Source organism: Castor canadensis, chromosome 3 (genome assembly GCF_047511655.1).
Source record: "Castor canadensis chromosome 3, mCasCan1.hap1v2, whole genome shotgun sequence".
Lineage (NCBI taxonomy): Eukaryota > Metazoa > Chordata > Mammalia > Rodentia > Castoridae > Castor > Castor canadensis.
In genome coordinates this window covers 19,636,433-19,652,488 of record NC_133388.1, presented here as the reverse complement: position 1 = coordinate 19,652,488, position 16,056 = coordinate 19,636,433, and the positions used below count along the sequence as shown (strand labels likewise).

Sequence of the window (16,056 nt, the reverse complement as noted above, 5' to 3'; positions counted from 1 at the left end):
TTCCACAGTAGTTGTGCTCTCTAGCGATGTATTAAAGTTCCAGTTACTCCATATTATCATTGGTATTTGGTGTTCCTGGTTTTTTGTTCATTTGAATTTCTCTGATGACTAATGACAATGAATGAGGTTTTTTATATTGGGCCAAGTGACCAAGGACTGACACCTCTGAAACCATGAGCCAAAATGAATCTTTAAGTTAGTTTTCTCAGGTATTTTGTCACAGCAATGGAAGCTAACTACATAGTAGGCTGATGTTCATTTTTTTTTCCTGTGAATGTTCAATTATCCATCACCATTTTTTGAAAAAAACTACCTTTTTTTTTTTCAACTGAATTGCCTAGGCACCTTTGTAGGGACAATCAATTGAGCATATCTAGTCAATTTGTTTCAGATTATGCCTTATTTTTTATCTCATTAATCAGTGTATCAATCCTTTCATCAATTCCATAGCACCTTGATTACCACAACTTTATAATAATCCTTAAAATTGAGAACTGTCAGTCCTCCCACTTTGCTCTTTTTCAAAGTTTTTCTTCTAATTCATCTGTCCTATAAATTTAGAATCAGCTAAATATTCTGTTGGGACTGGGATTAGGATTACATCAAATCTATAAATTATTTTAACTATATTGACCTTTCCAATTCATGAACCCTCCATTTTAAGGATTTTTTTTTTTTTGCAGTATGCAGCTTGAACACAGGACCTACACCCCAAGCCACTCCACCAGCTCTTTTTTGTGATGGGGTTTTTTGAGATAGAGTCCGGCAAACTATTTGCCCAGTTTGGCTTTGAACTGCGATCCTCCTGATCTTTGCCTCCTTAGTAGCTAGGACTATAGGCGTGAGCCACCAGCGCCTAGTTTAAGGACTTTTTTTTTTTTTAATTTCATTTGTGTAGTTTTTAGTATACAAGATCTTGCAAAGATTTTGTAAAATTTATACAAGATATTCTTGAGCTATTATAAATAGCTTTGTTGTAAATTTTCAGTTTCCAGTTCATTGCTGCTATGTAAAAATACAATTGACTTAGGTATGCTGACCTTGTAACTGTGACTATAAATTCACTTAGGTTTAGTTGTGTTTTTGTATTATTTTGTCTTGTTTTGCTTTTGTTGTTCATTTTTTAAAGATTTACAATTTATATATAGGCAATCATATCATTTAGGAATAATTTGTTTCTTACTTTCCTTTTTATAAGCCTACTCTTTTCATTTATAGTTAATTTTTGTTTTAGTATTCTATGTTTAGTAACACTGAAGCTGTGGTGTACATAGAAAGTTTACAGTTATGAGTGATTTTGTATTTTCTGTGTTTTTTGTTTTGCTTTGTTTTGGTGGTGCTGGGGATCAAACCCAGGATGAAGGCATGCTAGCCAGGCACTCTACCATTGAGCTACATCTCAGAACAGGTTTTCTATTTTCTGAGTAGGGGATTTGGAGAGATTACTTCTTACAAAACCAGAACTGTCTTCAGTTACTGGAAGTATGAAAAGTTATTTTAATGAAATTTAACTTATAATTTTACTTTTAATAATAGTTAATGCTTTTGTGTCAGAGTTCCTATACTTTTTTATAGTTTTAGCTCTGACATTCAACATAAATGACCCAATTTCAGTTAAATTTTGTACATGGTGAAGTATGGGTCAGGGCTCATTTTTCCACATGATTAATAGTCAGTAATCTGTAATATCATTTTTAAAAAGACTTTTAAGCATCTTTTAAATGCACATAAGAGTCATCCAGCACAAAGCAAAAATACTGATGTAAATGGGATAGGCAAAAAAGAATGGGGCCTGGTACACAGTGGAAGGAGTTATGTGAGATAGGAGCTGGTGTATTGCTGATGAATAGACGGAATCTCAAAGTTCTCTTCTGATAGCTCCACTTTTCTTAATAAGAACAACAGCATGAGTGTTTTTCAGATATCTCCAAAGTCAAATTAGTATCTTTTTAAATTTTAAAACAATCTTTTTTTTTTTTTTGGTAGGACCAGGGTTTGAACTCAGGATTTTGTACTTGCAAAGCAGGTGCTCTACTGTTTGAGCTGCACCTCTGCTAATATCTAATAGTTAAGTTTTATTCATGTAGTACTTACTATACTGCTGAACTATAATGCAACCCAATAGCATGAATTAATTTGGGAAAGAGATGATAACCACTTGAAGATATATTCCTATTTTAAAACATTTATTAAAATGATTACCCATACACACTAAAAACACCCTTATTTGAAATATATATAAATTTTAAAGTTCATTTTCTTATTAATATTGCTGATCTATGTGAATTTGTATTAACACTGTCAGCAAATTCCAAATTGCATATTTTGAGCATTTACTCTTTAATTGTAACTATATAGTAATACATTAAACATATAAAGGTGGCTATCTTCATAGATTTCCCTAAAACCATGTTAATCAATGTTTCCTAAATTTAACCTCATGTACCTCAAATGAGAATTTTATACTATAAGACAACTCTATTAAACACTTAGCTGATAACTTTTCTTTTCTTAACCTTTAAATGCCCTTATCATCACAGTTTCCCACCATCAACCTCTGCCTTGCAGCTGATAAGCCTGCCTTATACTTATCAAATAATATAAAGTGGAATTAAAGATGATACTTCAAATTCACTAACCTAATTACAGCTGTACTCACCTCTTGTAAAATGGAAAAAAAAATGTCTGTACTTCTTGAAGCCTTCTCTCATGTTCTGGTTCCTGCTTTCCTTACTTTCAAGTACTTTACCCCTAGAAGTATGTTTTCTGGAATTACTGTTTCTTTACTGAGTATTCCCAGAAGCATTCAGACATAGTTATTTTTAAAAGAACTTCTTGAAGCCTGATAATGGTAGCTCATGCCTATAATACTAGTTACTTAGAAGGACAAAATCAGGAGGATCACAGTTTGAGGCTAACCAGAGCAAAAAGTTAGCAAGACCCCCATCTCAACCAGTAGCTGTGTATGGTGCCACACCTGTCATCACAGCTCTGTGGGGAAGCACAAATAGGAGGACTGCAATTCAGGCCAGCCTGGGCAAAAGGTGAGACTCTGTCTTCAAAATAACAAGAACAAAAGGGGCTATAGGCATGGCTCAAATAGTACATCAAGTGCAAAGCTCTAAATTCAAAACCCCAATACTGCCGAAAAAGGAAAGAAAAAAAAAAAAAAAACTTGACCTCTCATCTATAATCCCATTTTTCTGCTCCCATTCATAGCAAAACTTCTTGAGAGTTACCACATCATTTTTGCTCCCTTTATTGTCGTAACATATTCCAAGCAGATTTGTGTCCCTTCTCCTTTACTAAGTTTTCTCAAGGTCATGTTTCACCTTGCTAAATTTAATGATAAATTACATATCTTTGTTGTCCTTCACGTTTCAGTAGTATTTGATACAACTGACCATTACTCTTTTCTTAAAAAATACTTTCCTCTCTAGGCTTTCTTGACTCTGTAATCTATCAGCTACTACTATGTCTCTTTTTTAGGCCCTACTCCCCATGCCTAACTTTTGACTTTCCAAGTGTCTGAGGGCATTCTCTTGGTTGTCTCCCCTTCCTTTCCCAGGTGATTTCTTCCACGTCCTATGGCTTTAAATGAATACAAACAATGATAACCCCCAAATCTATACCTCCAACTAAGAAAAATGGATGTATTATGGGCACCTCAAATTTAATAGGTCCAAAAGAGAATGTGATTTCCTTCTTACTTACCCTCTGAATTTGTTCCTCCTCTCCTTAGTAAATGGCATCACCATCCACTCAAAGGAGAGGGTGAAAGGGGAGGGTGAACATGGTCAAAATACTTGATACACATGTATGAAAACAGAATAATGTAACTTACCAAATTATTTTTAAAAGAGGGAAGAGGATGAGAAAGAATAATAGAGTAGGTAAATTTGGCCAAGGTACACTGTATGCACGTATGGAAATACTGCAATGAAACCCTTTTGCATAAGTAATATGTATGTTTTAACAACAAAAAATAAATAAATTTCATCCTTGCCATTTCCTTACTCGTCTCCTGTCATTCCATTAACCTGTATTATTGCCTCTATCCTAACCCTCAGCTTCTCTGTGTACAATCCTAATTGAGCCAGCATTCATCTCACAACAGGACTACTTCACTAGCTTTCTGATTACACACCTTTAGAATTTTCTCAACATAGCCCAAGTGATCTTTGAAAACAACTGAAATCTGACCTAACATTCACCTGGTTAAAACACTCCAATAGCTTCTTATTGATTTAGAATAAAATCCTAACTATCCAGGATGGCACTTATAAGGCTCTACGCCTTAACCTTCTTCTAAACCTTAATTTCTACCATTTTCCTTTGTTTCCTAGGCTCCAGTCACATTGTCCTTTCTGTCCCTTAAGAAAGCCAAGCTCACCATACTCTTTAAGTCTTCATCTACAATGATCTCCCAAATCTTTGCCTCATTCATGCTTTTGATCAAATACAACTTGCTCAAAGAAGCCTTCCCAACCTTCCCCAGCCATCTCAACATATTCTATTCATTACCCCAATGTATTCATGTAGTTATCAACTATCTGAAAGTTGTTCAATACAAAACAATACAATAACTATTGTATGTGTATTGTTTTATTCTCCTCCATTAGAATGTATACTCTATCTAATAGGACAGAGACTTTGCATTTCATGTTCACATTAAACCCAAGCACCTAAAACAAGAACTGCTTCACAGTATATACTTAATCAATACTTGTTAACTTAATTTCCAAAGAAGCTGTTAGTGTTAAAAGAAATTTCTGAATAATTCTCAATACAGAAAAATCCTTCTGTACAGCTCTTTTCACTTATCTTTCATGATAGTAAAACTTGAAAACCACCTAAATGTCCAATATTTAAGAAATGGTTCCATAATTATGAAAGGATGGACTCTCGTGTAGTTATTAAAAATATGTACTTGGGAGGCTGAGATTGGGAGGGCAACAGTTCAAGGCAAGCCTGAGCAAATAGCTCTCGATCACCATCTCCAAAATAACCACAGCAAAATGGGCTGAAGAGTAGCTCAAGCAACAGAGTACCTGCTTTGCCAAGTGTAAAGCCCTGAGTTCAAACCCCGTCCCACCAAAAAAAAAAAAACCAAAACACATACCTGGGGATTCTTCATAATACCGGGAAAAGCTTCTGTTAGCTTAAATAAAAAGCATATAATAAAAAATTTTATATATAGCATAACTCAATTACTTAATACTACATATGCCAAGTAAAAGTTTAAAAGGGACATAATCACATTATCTCTAGATTTCAAGATTGTAGGTAAATATTTTTCTATGCCTTTCAATTTTCTACAATAAATATGTATCATTAATTTAAAATAATACTAAAACTCTAGGAGGAACCCAGCAAGCCTCCCCTAATCCCTACGATGTTGACCTCAAAATTCTACAGTCTCTTTATGTGGCTGTGACAATGTTTGCAAATGCACATCATTTGAACCTAGCATCCAGGTTCCAGATAAATTCCTGACACCATGTATGGTGTTTTGTGTGTTAAGTACATTGTCCACAGGCTAACTAATAATTAGCAAAATCAAATCACAACCAAGTAATTAAGACTAGTCTGTGAACTCTGTAGTTAGTTACAACCTCTGCTGCAAGACTTAGAAGAGCCTAACACTTTCCACTGTTAGTGTATGTGGGTCCTGCTCCCTGATGATCCTTACTACTGATAAAGATAGACACACTGAGGTTGTTATACTTGGCTACATCATCATATATGGATAAGCGAAATAACACTATAAGCAGCATTATACTAAGTAAAAACAGCAAAATAGGCAATTGTCAGCCCCTCATGTACTGAAATGAATACATAATACAACCTTCCACGCCAGAGGCATAGTGTCTAATCTGGTATATCCTGACAAAGAAAGAAAGTCCTCTAAAGTGATGCAAAAAGAGATTCTAGTGGATTTGGAACAGAGAATTAATGGCTTCTTTGGCTGGGAAGTAAGTAGGTACATGATTCCCAAGAATAGCAAGATTTCCTTGACAAGAGGATCAATGGACAATTGTGCATCTCAGTTTTTCTAATTGATATGGGAAACTGAGTAGGTTGTACACTTCTATTGCCTTTGGTTTATTTCTGGCCCTTTAATTTTGGTTGTGTGCTCCTTGTTTCTGCCACACATTTCATACTTCCAGTACACATGACTATGACCTTCCTTTTCTTGGGTCCCATCCAGAGGTTGGAGGATGCTCCTAGATAAGTGGGAAGCCAGTTTAGTTAGTGGTAATGTGAGGTCTCAAACCCTACAAAACAGAGTATTCCAGCACCTTACTCTGGACATAAACCTAGAGTGCTATTTCTTTTTTATGTTTCTTTCCTTCCATCCTTCCCTCTCTTTATGTGTGTACGTGTACCGGGGATTGAATTCGGCACAACACATACAAAGCACATACTCTACAACTGAGCTACACCCTCCAAAACCAGTATGGTATTGCAATTGTCCATGAAAAGCATCTACTTAAGAATTTCAATCTGTCCTTCTGATTGGTATTAGTGTGTCCCATCAAATAGTAACATATTAGATGTTTGGTCTATTTAAGACATGAACTCCAAAGTAGAAATTTACTAATATACAATCCTGGCCTTTCATGATGCAAACCATTCAGGAAAACTCACTGTCACACATGCTGTCCCCAGACTGTTTTCCTCTCCTTTTGCTCCTCCCTAATCTGCTTCCTGGCTGCCACAAAGTGAGCAGCCTCCTCTGAGTCTACTCCAAAAGTCTGCTGAAATCACTGCCAAAGCACAGGTTAGAGTATACCTCACATTCAGGATGTACCATTCAGGATGCACACAATCATACACATAACTCTGATCTTTCAGGTCCCCTAGGGTTTTTAACCCTAGGTGCATATTTAATAATCTGGGAAACTTAAAAAAATTGGTGCAGTGGCTTGCACATGTAATCCTAGCTTCTTGGGAAGCACAAATCAGAAGGATCACGTTTTGAGACCAGACTAGGCAAAAAAGTTCCTGAGTCCTTGAGGTAGCAGCCTCCTCTGCTACCTGCTCCCACTGCCATAATATTCTACCTTGCCTCAGGCCCAAAGCAATAAAACCAGCCAACTTTGAAGCAAAACCTCTCTAAAACCTATGAACCAAAATAAATCTCTCCTCCTTTTATTTTCTCAGGTATTTTGTCACAGTGACAGAAAGCTAACATGGGTTAAGACTTTGGAATTTTAAGTTTCCAGGTGATGCTACTGTTGCTAGTCAGAAAACCACACTAATTTTTATTTTATTTTTTCACAGTACTGGGGTTTGAACTTACGGCTTCACAAGGCAGGCACTCTACTGCTTGAGCCATGCCTCCAGCCCTTTTGGCTCTGGTTATTTTGGTGACAGGGTCTTGCTTTGTATCCAGACTGGCCTGGACCACAATCCTCCTATTTGTGCTTCCCACTTTAGTTGGTATGACAAGCATGTGCCACCATACCCAGCTTTTTCCCGCTGAGATGGGGGTCTCACAAACATTTTTTGCCTGGGCTGGCCTGGAACCTCCAGGGAGTAGCTAGGACTATAGGCAAGAGCCACCAGTGCTCAGCATGCAGACCATACTGTGAGTAGCAAGAATTTAGGGCTGTCAGCCATGTCCCATTTTTTTAACAACCAAGTCAAGTAGGAGCTGCTAGAATAAATCTTAAAGGATGCAAATCTAGGGTATTAATCGTGACATCATTCATTTTACTTCTTCTTGACTCCCCCCTTACCCCTGATGATCTGGACATAACATTGTCCTGAGGAGTCTTATAATTACAATGTGATAACTTCAAAACAGCTAACACTTCCTCTAAGGTGAGGCAGCTCTCATCTTAGTTGATACAGCTGATCACACCTTTCTTTAAAATACTCTTCATTTGACTTCCACATCCCCACACTCCCTTGGTTTTCCTCTGCTTCTCTGGTCACACTATTGTTAAGTCATCTTCATCTCCTCTACATTTGAATGCTACCACAGTAATTTCATTTTTTTTAAAGAACATTTATATTTGCTCCTTTAGTGACCTCTCTGGGTTTCATGGCTCTAAATACTATCTACATGCTGATAACACCCAAATTTATATCAGCCAGCCCAGATGGTTTCCTTGAGTTAGAGACATGTATGTTCGTTCAACTGCTTAATTTGTAACTCCACATGGGCGTCTAGTAGTTATTTCAAAAGGAACACTTCCAAAACATGGCTTCTGATTTCCCGTCTTCACAAAACAGAAAACTTACTCTTCCTGGTAAATCCCCTCACCTTTTTTTTTTGTGTGCAGTACTGGGGCTTTATCTCAGGGCCTTTACCTTGAGCCATTCCACCAGCCCTATTTTTGTGAAGGGTTTTCAAGATAGGGTCTTGCAGAACTATTTGCCCGGGCTGGCTTCAAACCTCGATCCTCCTGATTAGCTAGGATTATAGGTGTGAGCCAACAGCACCAGGCTTAACTCCATTTCCCAAGTTGTTTTGACCAAAAATTCTGTGATCATCACTGATTTTTCTTTTCTCTCACAATTTATATCTGATCCACTATCATGCTGCCTCTCTCTATCTTCAAAGTATATCCAGAATTTGACCCTTCTCACTTCATTCACTGTTACTACTAATATCTCTTGACTGGTATAACCTGCCAGTATCTCTGGACTGAATTATCTCAACAGTCTCCTAAATGGCTTCCCTGCTTCCATCCTGCCCCTCCCCTTCAATGTCTTCTCAACCTAGGAGCCAGAGTGAATTTTTTCTTTTTTTGTGGCGGGGTGGAGGAAGGGCATTACTGGGGATTGAACTCAGGGCCTCATGCTTGCTAGGCAGATGCTCTACGACTTGAGCCACTCCACCAGCCCCAGAGTGACTTTGTTAAGATACAAGTCAAATTATGTTATCTTTGTTAAATTACTGAAATAACTTTCAGTCTCAGGTAGAAAGGCCAAAATCTTCTCAATAGTCTGTAAGGTCCTACATAATAAGTCCCCACCACCATTACCTCATCAAACCACATTTCTTTCTACTGTCCTCTGAGTTCACGCTACTCTAGCCACACCGTCTTACTGTTCCTCAAGTACACTAGGCCTTCTCATTCAGAGCTTTGCCTAATACATCTTTTGTGCAGACTTTCACACAGTGTATTCCCTCACCTCCAAGTTTGTACCTGATTAGTGACCTCATTGAGGTTCATGAACTTCACCTCAACAGTGAGGCCTCCTTTGACACCCTGAGCATCTAAATAAACTCTTCTAAGTGTTCCCCAGCTTACTTTCCTGATTTTTGTCTCCTTCACCCTTACAAACTATACATATGTACCTGTACACACATATACATAAACTCACCTAGTTAATTCTGTATCTCCCCCCTTCCCCCAATAGATATAAACTCCACGAAGCTGGGGAAATTCACTTATTTTGTTCCCTGTCATGTCTCTAGTGCTAATTAGATGTCAAAAGAATAAGTAAACCAAAAAAAACAGGGGAGTTCCAAATATCACTTAATGAAGTGTCTTAATATCCTATGATACAGCAATTCTACTACTGTGTATATATTCGAAGGAAATGAAATCAGTAGGTCAAAGAAGACTCTCATGTTTACGGCAACACTCTTCACAACAGGCAAAACATGGAGATAACCTAAATGTCCATCAACTAATGAATGGATAAAGAAAATGCAGTACATATACACAGTGGAATAGCATTCACTGTGTATGAAAGAATGAAATTCTATCATTTGTGACAACATGGATGGAACTGAGAATCATTATGTTAAATGAAATAAGCCAAGCACAGAAAAACAAGTTTCACATGATCTCACTCATGTGGAATATTTTTAAAAGTTGATTTTACAGAAGTTGAGAGTAGAATGATTGTTACTAGAGGCTATGATGAGTAGACATGAAGGAGGGATAGGAAAAGGTTGATCAAAGGGTACTAAGTTACTGTTAGACAAGAGTAAGAAGTTTTGGTGGGCTACTGCACAGTAGGGTGGCTATAGATAATGTCAATGTACTATATATTTCATAAAGCTGAAAGAAAAGATTTGTTATGCTTTCATCATAAAGAAATGACAAATGTTTAAGATATTTTTACACTGATTTAAATATTACAAAATATATGCACATATCAAAATAACACATGGAATACCACAAATATGTACAATTTTTGTGTTTTTATGTATCAGTTTAAATTCTTTAAATTAAAAAAGAACACATTTTAAGAAGGTTGCCAGGAGGGTGACTCATGCCTATAATCCTGGCTACTCAAGAGGCAGAGATTAGTAGGATTGTAACTCAAGGCCATGATTCCATCTCAACCAATAAAAAGCTAGGTGTGGCAGCACATACCTGTTGTCCCAGCTACACAGGAAGTGTAAGTAAGAGGATCTTGGTCCAGGCTGGCCAGGGAACTAAAGCTAGATCCTATTTGAAAAATAACCAAAACAAAAGGGTTGTAGCTATGGCTCAAGCAGTAGAGCATCTGCCTGGCAAGCACAAGGCCCTGATTTCAAGCCACAGTACCACCTAAAAAAAAAAAAAAGGTAAAGAAATTTTTTAAAAAGTGAAATGTCCAATGATGATGAAAATTCAAAAAAGATGAGAACTGATAACTGACTACTGGACTTGGCAAGGTGGAAGTCATTGGTGATCTTGACAAGGAACTGCTACAGTGAAAAAAATAGAGCCAAGAGTAAATGAGAGAAAAGGAAGCGAAGGTAGCACAAACAACCTTTCCAACATTCTCTTGTAACACAAAACCACTCCATGTTATCTCCTCCCAGAATTTTGCAACTTCATTCCTGCTGATGAGTATGTCTCCATTCTTCTTAATAACTCAGCCTGAAGTATTAGACTAAGAAACATTGTAAATAGTTATGTTCCCCCTATACACCCTATCACAGGCACACTAGTGATATCCCTACATACAATATTCTAATTGACACTTTACGTGCCTGATACATCTTTAAATTCTGAGATTATTATGTCAGGGATCCTTGCACAAAGCAGATGGTTAATAAACATTTGATGAGTGAGAAACCTTGAGATAACAGTAAGTTCCTTAATAGTTTCTAAAAACTCATTTCATATATTTTCCTTTATATGTACAAAACAGTGACATTTTATTAGTTATCTGTATTTGCATGTAAGATATAAAATAAAGGAAAATAGTTAAAGACACCTAAAATCTGGGTTTCCCTAAGTAAACAAAATATACATACTTACATCAATTTCAACTATTATTACCTTAATTTCATTTCTTAAACGTGCAGTATTTATAAAGTAAATAATCATAAATAATTGGCTATTCAGACATAAAAGGAAGTCTTACCAAAAAAATTATTGGTCTATGAAAGTTAAGTTCATCTTATTCTAGTTATTTAAACACAGGGCATTTTATTAAATCTGTATTTAGTCTACTACTTTCTGAAGTATTTCTTCTAGACATAACACAATGCTTCAGATAATTCTGGTATCAGGTTTGAAGAGAGAGTTTATGCCCAGTTTCTCAAGCTGCTTATATTAAGAATACAGGATAGCAGTGTTGTTTCCCAAACAGAATCATCTGAGATAATTTAAAAAAATTGCGGTGCTGGGGATCAAACGCTAGGCAAACACTACCACTGAGCCACTTCTTGAGGCACTTTTTTAAAAACAGACTCTCAGGCTCCAATAAAACCTCTTCAAATGATTCTGACAATAAGCCAGGTTTGGGAAATAATGAACATATATCTGCAAACCTGCTTGTAGGTTCCTGCCAGACTAAAAAGTACTATTCTGAACCAATATAAACACAAAAAATATTGACCCACCATGCTCATGTCATACATTCTCAATTGCTTTTCCAAGTACAATTTTGACTTGTAGTAAATAAATGAAGTTTCTACGCCTGTCACAAACTGCTTTTACTAGGTTACAGTAAGGCTTGATAAGAACACCACCTACCACAATTGAAGAGCTACTACACCTTCCATTTTGTCTTAAAAAAAGAAAAAGGTATACCTAAAAGCAAGGAATTATTCTTTTAAACTACAATCAGACAGTATGGTATCCCTTTAAAGTATTTTAGATGCATAGTCATTTCAGCTTCTCACTGTTCACTATGTTTGAACAGTAACAAAAGGCACTTCAAATTCTGTATCTACAAAATACATTAACAACATGTCCTGGTGTACCTTCATGAGGAAACCAGAGATAAGTACTAAAATACACTAAGTCAGCTACATCCCATCAATGGTCTTCAAGGGAATAAATGACTTGAAAACTTTGGATAATATCAACTACTTTAAAAAGAACAAATTTGCAAAAAAATTTTGATGGGCAGTAACTAGGAAAACAAAATTTAAAGCTGTATCATCCTTTGGAAAGACAACTGGCAAAAGTTTCAAAACATAAAACCAGGCAACTGATATGCATCTTATATTAAAACTGCTACTGGTAGTATATTTCATAACTGTCTTTAAACTTTTGTAAATAATAACTACAGAATTGTATCAATACAACTTCACACACACAAGCACAAAGAAAAGGTCCTCCATTATTTCTGCCATTGATGCTCATTTCCATATAAACTGGAATACATATTAGTAAAAGATAAGTAACTAGAGTAGTATATAGATGCAAGGTAAAAAGACAATAGATAAAGCAATGCAGAGAAAACGATGAAATATCATAATGGCGCCACCAATGGCAATCCATATGACAGTGTTATAGGAGAACCATTAACCAAATGACTGGCTGTGATTCAATATTTACAACCAATATAGCACTTACATTTTCAAAACCTACAGACAATGACCTGCTTAATTTGGAACAATCTTAGTGCCAGACTAAGTCCTCTTGGACCAATAAGTTTTAAGTAAATAAGGAACAAAACTGATGATGAAAACAGAATTTTACTACTAATGCTAATTTGTTTTCTACGATACATCACATTATGACTATTACATTTTCTGTTGTGACATAATTGAAAAGCTACTGGAATAGTTTTTATACATCTAGGTCAAACACTGAATTGAAAAAAAATTCAAAACTCTTAATATTGTGCTTGTTCCTTTTCACAAGAATAAACTGTCACTACAGTTTGAAATAATATTCCCAAAGCCCTTTGATTTCTAAATTATATTCTTAGTGATGTATTAAATTTGTGCCACCATTTTTAATATGCTATACGAATTCAGATTTTTCTACGCACTACAACTTTTCAAGAAACCCCTTGCTATAGATTAAGGATGTATCATTTGCGTAGAATCATAGGGACATATTTAATTATGTCAAAACTAGATTATATTTGCCATTTTGAAATATTTTGAGATATATACATATGTATATATACATATGTGTATATATACATATGTGTATATATATATATATATACACATCGATATACAGATATATGAGTTATGCAACTATTCCAGAAGGACCTTCCTTCCTTACTTCACCTTCCTTACAGTTTACTGAAACCAAATATAAAAATTCAAGGCAATGTAGCTCAATGGTAGAGCATTTGCCTAGCATTTGTGAGGGCCCTGGGTTCAATCCCCAATACTGCATGAAAAAAAAATTAAGCAGTGCAATAAAGTTTCTAATTACTGCTGGAAAAATAAAGACATAATTTACCCCCCAAAATAAATCATACCTAGTTCTGGATGGCCTTAGTACCATACTGCTCTCATGAGTAGTAAAAGCAATTCAAATGCACTGTGAAGACCTCAAAATTTCATACACCTGCACCACTTACTGAATTCAACCTAATAGATGACACCTGGAGGAGGGCTTTAGGCAAGGCTACTTCGTCCAGGTAAAGTTAGTATACCTGGTACTAGGGAGACCAAATTCACAAAAAGGGGTGAGGCAAGACAGGACTGGGGGGAAAAGTTTGCTCTTGGGGTGAATAACAACAAGAAGACATAATTACTATGGTTTTTGTTTTCGTTAGCAATTTGAACTATTATACTAGCTCTGCAATCCTCAGGATCACCACTACAAAAAGAATCCTAATTTGAGGAAAATAAAGTAACTTGTCAGTTTCCTTTCCAAAGCAATGCACTAAGGTACAATCTGGGAAAACTCCACTTTGGTGTATTAACATTTTAAAAAAAATGCCTCATTTCCTATTCCACAATCTCAATTTAAATCCTGTGGAACCTACAATAAAGAATAAAAACTGAACCCAATCCCAGAACCTCTGTTAAAAACTTGGAAACAGCACGCGCTCACACACACACACCGCGCGCGCGCACACACAAATGTTTTTAATATATTCTCTTCGAGAAAGGACAAAAACGCCATGCTTAGTCAATATTCAGTAGCCTAAAGTAATTTCTGAAACTCCTAACTACCATAAAAGTTGTACTGAGATGACTCAAAAATGACACTTTAAATACAGCGCTAAGGAAAGAAGCAACTTGGACCAACTTTAAGATACTGCTCAAGAAAGAATAAAAACACATAGAAAAGCGGCGCTTTGAATTAAAAAAAAAAGGAAAGCAAACTCACTTAGGAATACTTAAGATAAAACAAGAGAACTGGAAATGAGCGCAGTTATTTTCCTAGGTCCTATAAAATAAGGACCCTAAACTGTCTTTGGGTGAGCAAATTCTAACCTTCAAGAAATCGCCTGAAGGTTGCCTGAGTTTCTTCTCTAAAACCTGCTAATTGCAGGCAGTGAAACCTGAACTAATTAATAATTAGGGCCAAGAGATAAGCGCCCTGCAGGATGCAACCCTGGGCGCGAACCCAGGGGCAGTTGTGGTCAGTTCTGTATTAGGGAAAAAAATCCCTTCCCCCTTCCCTTATCCCCCATCCCCCAACTCCTTAAGAATTCGTTTAATAAGAAATCTCCCACGGGATCTAATTTTTTTTAGCCAAAATGACATTTCTGCAGTTTTTGTAATTTTGGTGGCGTTGCTCCCCCCAATCAAACCGTTTAGGACCCGAGACAGGGACGCTTAGGATAGGAAGATGGGAGAGGCCGAGTGACAAGTGTGTGGGGGGGTCGGGATCAGACAGCCGTCGGGGCGACGATGCTCTCTGCAAAAGCAGTCGCAGGTGCAAACTCCGAGGGGACCCTCCCCTCCCCCAACCCGGTACCTGATGATGTCGTCGCTGTGGCCCCGGTAGAACTTCTGCCGGTGCTCGCGCGGGCTGTACACCACGCCGACCCCCGCCACGAAGTACACGATCTCCTTGGCCGCCGTGTAGTAGAGGTTGTTGCGGCACTGGTGGCCCCGGTAGCCGTACACCCACTCGAGCCGCAGGTGGCAGCTCGGGGCGCTCCGAGCCGCCATGTCGGGGCGCCCCACCGCCGCTCCGCTCGGGAGCCAAGAGGGAGGCGTCGGCGTCCCGCGGCGACAAAAGCCCGGGGACTTCCCGCCGGCCGCGTCCTCTAAGCAGCGCTCAGCAGGTGCATTTCTCTCGGATGGCCGCCGCCGCCTCAGCCCACGGGCGGCAGGAAAACCCTCGCCTCGAGGAGCATGCCGAGGGCCGCGGGCGCCGCCGGCCGTCAAACGGGAGCAAGCCTCGAGCTGCCGGTCCGTCTGCCCGTCCGCCGCAGCTCTCCGAGTGTTCCCAAGCCCGCAGCGCCAGGGCCGTGTGAGGAGCCCAGCGAGGGCCCGCCTCCAGCCTGCGGCTTCCCAGCCGCGGCCCGCGCACCCCAGCTCCCCGCCTGGTCACCTGCGGCGCTCCAACCGAGTCTCCGCAGCCCGGCGGGCCCGCGCCGCGCGTTCCCGAGCGGCGTCGCGTGGCCACGCCCCCGTGAGCGCGCACGCCCCGCCCCTGCCCGCGGTCGCCCCGCCCCTCCTGGAGTGCTGGAAAGGCCCGGAGCTCCAGCGAGGCGGCTCTGCCAAGGTTCCCAAACCCCGCGACATGAACCCCTAGTGCAGGACAGTGATCGCTCACGAAGCCTCCCAAGTCCGGGGCGGACAGTCGGCGACCTTGGTTCCTGTTGCTGGTCTTTCTTGCATGGCCCCTGCACCCGACCTGGTTTACTCACATGCCTGGGAATTAACACCAGCATGCTAACTTCATCCTTTTTTGTTTTCCCTGATACCTTGTGTGT

The 16,056-nt window shown here is 38.6% G+C and overlaps 1 protein-coding gene across 14 annotated transcripts in view; it reads right to left on the bottom strand.

Moving 5' to 3' along the window:
* The window catches only part of Eml5 (EMAP like 5), a 165,784-nt gene extending 150,117 nt beyond the window's left edge, over nucleotides 1–15,667 (bottom strand). For 7 of the 14 annotated variants that reach the window (XR_012446066.1, XR_012446065.1, XM_074067359.1 and 4 more), the window contains exon 1: nucleotides 15,090–15,666. Coding sequence is in view for 10 of the 14 variants with exons in the window: in XM_074067359.1 (XP_073923460.1) it covers nucleotides 15,090–15,286 (197 nt within the window). In the remaining 4 variants the exon portion in view is untranslated. Of the gene's footprint in view, nucleotides 1–15,089 lie in introns of all 14 variants that reach the window. The other 7 variants (XR_012446068.1, XR_012446067.1, XM_074067361.1 and 4 more) reach the window with 6 other exon arrangements.
* Between the last annotated feature and the right edge of the window lie 389 nt (nucleotides 15,668–16,056).